Source organism: Rousettus aegyptiacus, unplaced genomic scaffold (genome assembly GCF_014176215.1).
Source record: "Rousettus aegyptiacus isolate mRouAeg1 unplaced genomic scaffold, mRouAeg1.p scaffold_m13_p_11, whole genome shotgun sequence".
NCBI classification, from domain to species: Eukaryota; Metazoa; Chordata; class Mammalia; order Chiroptera; family Pteropodidae; genus Rousettus; species Rousettus aegyptiacus.
In genome coordinates this window covers 1,742,335-1,748,690 of record NW_023416286.1, presented here as the reverse complement: position 1 = coordinate 1,748,690, position 6,356 = coordinate 1,742,335, and the positions used below count along the sequence as shown (strand labels likewise).

Here is a 6,356-nt window from a genome sequence, read left to right as displayed (position 1 = left end):
GGCCGGCGGAAGGTGGGGGTGCGGTGTTGGACGTGTGGACTGGAGGGAGCGGCCGGCTGTGTGAGCGGAGACGTCGGGCCGGCAGCCCGCGTTGCTGGAACTCGGGGGCGTGGGGAGCCGTGACGTGTGGAATTCGGGGGCGCGGGAGGCCGTGACGTGTGGAATTCGGGGGCGCGGGAGGCCGTGATGTGTGGAACTCGGGGGTGCGGGAGGCCGTGACGTGTGGAACTCGGGGGCGCGGGAGGCCGTGACGTGTGTGTTCGGGCCAGATGGGGGGGGGCGGGGGAGAGCGGCGAGAGTGCGTGCGTCGCGCGTTGCGCCACCTGCCGCGTTCACTGCGGCTCGTCGTCTCCGCTCCGCTTGTCTAGACGGGGCCCTGGGGCGGGGGCGGGGAGCAGCCGCGGCTTGACGGGTGCGACCGGAGGGAGGGACCCGAGGGGTCTCTGGCTTTGCACACAGCCCCGGCGGTTCTCCGGTGACCCCGGGACACCCCGAGAAACACCTCGTGGGGCGCCGCCCCTCCCTCGTGCGTCCCTGGCGGGGCACGGCCCTGCGCGCCTGGGCCCTGCGTCCTCGGGGTGCGACGGGCGGGCGCCGTCCCTCGGCAGCCTGCTCTGCCGGGCGCTCCCTAAACGTGCGTGGAAGCAGGGACACTATGGCAGAGAAGCGACTAGAAAGTCGAGCCCTCGGAGCCCCACGTGAAACCAGCATGGCCGTGTCCGCCCGCCGCGCGGGGGGCCCCTGGCGGTCGCGCCTCGCCCACCTTGCGCGTGGCCGCGTGGTGTACGAGGCCGGCACTGGGCTTAATGTCGGGGCGTCTCCTTTCTGAGCACCTCGCCTAGTCCCCCCAGGGCTCAGCTTTGCTCACGGGGTCCCCGGTCCCCTAACACCGCTCTCACCTCGTGTGACCGCAGAGATGCTGAGTCGTTAATCACATTAGAAGTTTATGAGCCACCGGTTCAGGAACCCTAAATACACCTTTCGGACGATCGTAGCTTTTGAAGTTGGTGCTGCAAGATCCACAGGAAACAGAATCCCACGGTTCTGTTAGCATCACTCTGTGCTGATAGGACCCAATGATACTGGGGAAGGAAAGAGTGGAAGACGAAGGCACCGCGCAAATCCGGTTTACTCCACGAGGCCCTGGCACTGGGGACAGTGCCGCCCTGCGTTAGCGCGACTGTGGTCCCGACAGCCCGTGTGCCCGGCGCAGGCCCGTAACGCTCCCCCAGCCGCGAGCGCCCGCCGTGCGCCCGCCGTGCGCCCGCCGTGCGCCCCCGTATCAAACCACAGGAACAGACGATGGCATTTTAATGAACTTCTCTCCCTGCTTTGTAGCATGGCTGGCCTTCTCCTAAAGACGTTAGCGTTGTGGACCGTGAGGACGGAGGGTAACTGCGTCGGACGCGTTGGTGCCCGCGTGGCGCAGTGGGCGGCCCCCCGCGCCCCGGCCCCCGCTGCCTCCGCCCCACGCCCGGCCTGCCTGACTCCCGCAAAGGCTTTTAGCACCGCCGAAGACGCGCAGGAGGAAGGGAGGAGGAAAAGGAACGAAGCTGCTTTCAGTAGCATTGGAAGAAAAATCAGCGAGCGAGTCATCCACGTCCTGGACGAGAAGGGCGGCGACCTGGGGAGCATGCACCGCGCCGACGTGATCCGGCTCATGGACGCGCGGGACCTGCGGCTGGTGCGGAGGGACGCGGGGGCGGGGCCGCCGGTGTACCAGCTCCTGACGGGGGCGCAGATCCACGAGGAGCGGCTGAGGCTGAGAGCGCGGGAGAAGGCGAGACCCAGAGCCGGTAGGTGGTTTGCCGTGCGCCCCCGGGGTCCTCAGGACGGCCCCGGGCCCTTGCCCGGTGACGAGGGGCGCGCGAAGAACCAGAGCGTTCAGCTTCGCCACCGTCCCCCGTGCCCGGTTTCCGGCCCCTCACTTCTGTGCTCTTCCTCCGTGGCCAGTGTCCGTCCACCCCTTCCTTCGCCCTTGGCTTGGTCTCCTAGCACCCAGGCGGCAGGGCGACGGTGGGGCGACAGGCTCGGAAGAGTGCCTGCCCCTTCCCGGGCCGCTCAGTCGCCCTCCTGTGATTTTTGTCGCCTCGTCTCTAAAGTGGGGTGTTCGGTTAACGGAGGCGCTTTCTAAACTCCGAAGCGTGTCTCCTGGAGCATCTCCCAGGCCTGAGTAGTGACCCTCATTGGCATAGGTTGCCACCAGTCACCTTTCAAGGCACTTGCCATTTAAACCCTACAGCAGCCCCAAATCGGATAGAAAGCGAGGACGTGTTTTCACGATCCCTAAGTGCCGACGGTGATGAGATTGTTCAGTGGGACACACACCGTATGGTAAAGGAGGATAATCAAGTTCCCCATGAGGCTACACTTGGTCCTGCTACAGGATCATTCTTCGTCAGTGATGTAACAGTGAATGGAGGCTTTGCGTATTTAAATACCCTACTTGCCAGAGAATCAGCCCTTTATGTTCATCTCCCCATGTAAAAAAGTGGTTACTGGTCTGTGAGACGTAAGTCAGGTAGTAAGATTTTATGAAGTCTGTGTGTTGAGGTTTAGGTCTCAAAACCAAAATAGTAAATAGTCCGAGCTCCAAGTCTCACTGTTTCTAACTAGGACCGACTGTGACAAAGGAACTGACTTTTTCTTCAAATATCGGACAACATGATCTGGACACAAAGAGCAAACAGATTCAGCAGTGGATTGAGAAGAAATACAGAGTTCAAATTACTGTGAAGAAAGCGAAGAATGCAGAGGAGCCAGAAAAAATGGTGAGTGAAAGCAGGCATGAGTCGCTGTCGTTTTCTGATCGAGAAATACAACTAAGAAATCTGGAGAACGGGAAGGCGGAGGGAAGCGGGAGCCATTCTGTCCGGCCGTGACCAGTTCTCCGGTGTTTTCAGAATGCAGGCATAGTGCACACTCGTCGCTTTTTCTGTTGTAACGTGTTTTGCTGCATGAAAACATCCTACTTCATAATTTGAAGGCTTTATACTAGTAGTTCACAAATTGTAGAATTTGACATTTAGATAGGAAAACTAGAAATTATAGATTTTTTAAGATGTTTCTCCTTTGTAGGAAGCATCATATATAGTCAGATGGCCTTCAAGAAGGTGTGTATCAGTGCAATCGCAGGATTAGTTTGTGGGTTATTATCTGTATCGCTTTGAGAGTCGGGTAACTGGGCACCAGCTCAAAGGCGGCATCCGTCAGTGGTGCCGAACCCGGGCTCGTGTTCGAATCCCTCAGGCCTAGGTTCCCGCCCGGCCGACCCAGCATCTGGAACCACGTGTTTTTCTCACACCCCCCCCCCCCGCCCCCGGGGTGGCAGTGAGTGTGTCGGGAGCTGCGCTGGGCTGACCGCTGGGCGACAGGGCGGCCCTCTGCCAGCACCCAGACCACTTTCAACCCGGTCTTGCCGAAGGGCGGCCGGGGGCCCAGCGCAGCCCCTCAGCAGGGCGAGAGCAGGGATTTCAAACTCGCAGGCCTGATGCCTTCGTCTGGTCACGTGGCGTCTGAGTAACCGCCTGGTGCTGCGCGGTCGCAGGCAGCCTCCCTGGCCTGTGGCCTTTGGTTCAGTGAAGCGCTGAACAGCTCAGGACGCTGGGCTTCATGGTCAGGAGTCAGCGCCAGAAAGGGTAAGACTGGTGTGTGATTCATCCATGGCTGTTTTCCTGTCTAGGACGAGATATTTAATCACATTCTCCAGACCATGCCCGGAACAGCTACTTTCTCGTCCAGGCCACAAGCAGTTAAAGGAGGAAAAGCTGTCACGTGCGTCCTTCGTCATTTGAGCGAAAAAGAAGAGATCACACATAGAGAAACTCGGGAGAGCCAGAAGGGAGGCGTGGCAGACAAAGTGGAAACGGCAGAGAATCGGATGTCCCGCACCAGTGATTTTAATTAAAAAAATGTGTTTCCGAGAACGTACAGACACGCGTTTCCCTGCGTTCTGACTTGCAGGGTTTTTTACAAACAAGGGCAAAATGCCAGCAGCAGAAAGGCGCCGGCCCGCTGTGCTCGCTGCGTGGCGCTGGCCGCACGGCCGAGGTCTGCGGCCACCGGGGAGGCGGGGCCTAGCTGAGGGTGAACACGGCCACGCTGGACAGCACCCCGTCGTCGGCGCGGGGTGGCGGCTCGCCCGTGGGAGGCGCAGGTGAGGCTGCTGCTTGCCCCCGCTTAGGAGGGATGTAGCCGCTCAGGTGAGAGGCCAGGCTCCGTTTTTCACGACCTTTCACCTTAGGAAAGATTGAAACAGACAATCGGAATTCAAAGTCAGAGTCACCCGAGCTGATGTCGCGGGAGCTGCGCACACCCCGGCAGGACACGACATGCCTCAGAGACGAGGCCCGTGCGGTTGCTCGGAGCGGCGCGGACTCGCCCGGCAGCAGGAGCTCCGTGCACAGATCTGGCTCATGCAACCCACGCTTTAAACACGGCCGTGTCGGCGCCGCCGGCACTTACTTTGACCGTCATTTTCTTCCTGTCGGGGTCGTGCACGGCGGCGTGCCTCATGAGACTTTGCTGCCGTGGAGGAAGGAAATAAGGTACGTTTATAAAACGTTGCCATCTGGCGCCTCGTAGCATGAAAACTCGCTCAGCCTTCTTTCTGTCCCGTTCTGAGTGACGGGACCTCCACCTGCGAGGGTCCCCATGACAGCCGGGCGCTTCCTCCAACCCCCGGCCTGGGACCACGGCCTCTTCCGACGCCCCAGGGCGGGGACCCACAGGGCCGCCCCCCGGTGGCGTGTTGGTGGATCCACTAGTAAGGGGTCGGGCAGAGAGCGCAAGGCGGTTTTCTTAATGACGCTCTGTCCACAGCACGCCAGCCGGCGGACACCGGACCGAGGCCGTGCCAGCCCCCGGCCAGCCTGCTCTCTCCCCGGTCCGGGATGGTTCCGTGTGCTCACGAGAGCAGCAGCCGAGCGAGTGTCTGCGAGGCTAGCGGGCCCTCCCGCGAGGGTCTTGTTCCTCAGCTCTTGGAATCACACCCGGATCCAGCCAGAGTCCCAGGTTCTACGCCCCGCACGTCCCTGTCGCCCACCTCCCCTCCCAGTCCCTACGGGGCCGTCTAAACGGACGCCCCCAATGGCGGCTCTCTAAGGAGTACCGAGCCTGTGGTGCCACGGGCCACGCGAGCGCCACGGGGATGGCTGGTCAAACCCTGCCAGCCCCAGCCCCCCGGGTCTGACTCAGTGGGTGCGGGGTGGGGCGCGGGGACCTGCACTTCCGGCAAGTTCCGGGGGGCGCTGGTGCTGCTGGTCCCGGCACAGGCTGCCCCTGGCTGCCGTGCAGGTGCAGACATCGGCTCAGGGCCAGCGGCCGAGGGCAGGGGAAGGCCCTGGGCCCCCCTGGGCCCCGTCGGGACCCCGCGCCGGGGTGGGGGGCGGGGGGACTCACGCGCGTCGCGAACGTCTTGCCGCAGCCGCCCTGCTCGCACAGGAAGGGGCGCCACTCCTCGTGGAAGGCGAGGATGTGGCTCTGCAGGTTGAACACGGTCGTGTAGGTCCTGCCGCAGCCCTCGCGGGGACAGCGGCACATGTCCCTTTCCGGGGCGTGGATCTTCAGGTGCTGCTTCAGGTAGTCCTTGCGCTTGAACGTTTTCTGGCACACTTCGCACACGATTTCCTCTGGGGAAGTAGACAAAGAACTTTAGCCGGTTTCTCCAGGGGTCACCCCACAGAAGGCGCTGCTACCCAACGTACGAGGAACCCATTCGCTGCCTAAACCTTTCGATTAAAAGTAAGTGACAAACTTCAAAAGAAACCGACTCGAGTTCTTATTGCTCGAACGTCTGTCTCAATCCCAAGCTCTCGTAGCGCCTGGCCGCTCTGTCCCCCTGCCACGGGGCCGGGGTCATTGGCACGGTGGCTGTGGGCAGGGGGAGGGACCTGACAGGCCGGGTTCCTGCCTGGTCCTCCCGCCCGAGCGTGCCGCCTCCCGAACTGCCCCGTGGACCGCGCCTTTCAACACTCGGGGCGCACGTGGCCCGAGGGACGTGGGGCTCTGCCCGAACCTGGGACCACAGGCGCCTCTGCTCATGCGACAGCTGACGCACCTCACGGAACCCCTATCACTTTACGGCAGGTACTCCACGTTCCGCTCTTCGAAGTGCGCGCCGAGCGCGCCGTCTCACCTCGGTGGTCTTCCCGCATGTGTTTCAGAAGCTCCGTCCACGTCTTTGCCACCAGGGAGCACCCTTTTTGACAGACGTAGCCTATTTAAAGAGAAGCAGAGCGGCGCGTTGCCTCTGGGACCGGTCGGTGCGGGCCCGCCGGAGCGTAGGACCCGCATGTGCCCCCACGGCCCCCACGGCACCGCAGCGTGTCCTTTTCCTGAGCCTGAGAGGGAGGAGT

General features: G+C 62.0%; 2 protein-coding genes across 2 annotated transcripts in view; one reads left to right on the top strand and one right to left on the bottom strand.

Moving 5' to 3' along the window:
- Positions 1-265: 265 nt before the first annotated feature.
- On the top strand, positions 266-5,766 carry MTIF3 (mitochondrial translational initiation factor 3). The gene is given in 5 exon segments (XM_016156202.2): positions 266-1,151; positions 1,154-1,796; positions 2,617-2,771; positions 3,683-3,857; positions 3,860-5,766. Coding segments are annotated over 5 exon segments (1,086 nt in total). The 5' UTR covers positions 266-1,076; the 3' UTR covers positions 3,898-5,766.
- The window catches only part of GTF3A (general transcription factor IIIA), a 24,632-nt gene continuing 22,159 nt past the window's right edge, over positions 3,884-6,356 (bottom strand). The window contains exons 9-12 of the mRNA XM_036229001.1: positions 6,137-6,217; positions 5,401-5,630; positions 4,465-4,524; positions 3,884-4,238 (exon numbers count right to left, since the gene is read on the bottom strand). Coding sequence (XP_036084894.1) covers positions 4,077-4,238; positions 4,465-4,524; positions 5,401-5,630; positions 6,137-6,217 — 533 coding nt within the window. The 3' untranslated portion in view covers positions 3,884-4,076. The remainder of the gene's footprint in view (positions 4,239-4,464; positions 4,525-5,400; positions 5,631-6,136; positions 6,218-6,356) is intronic.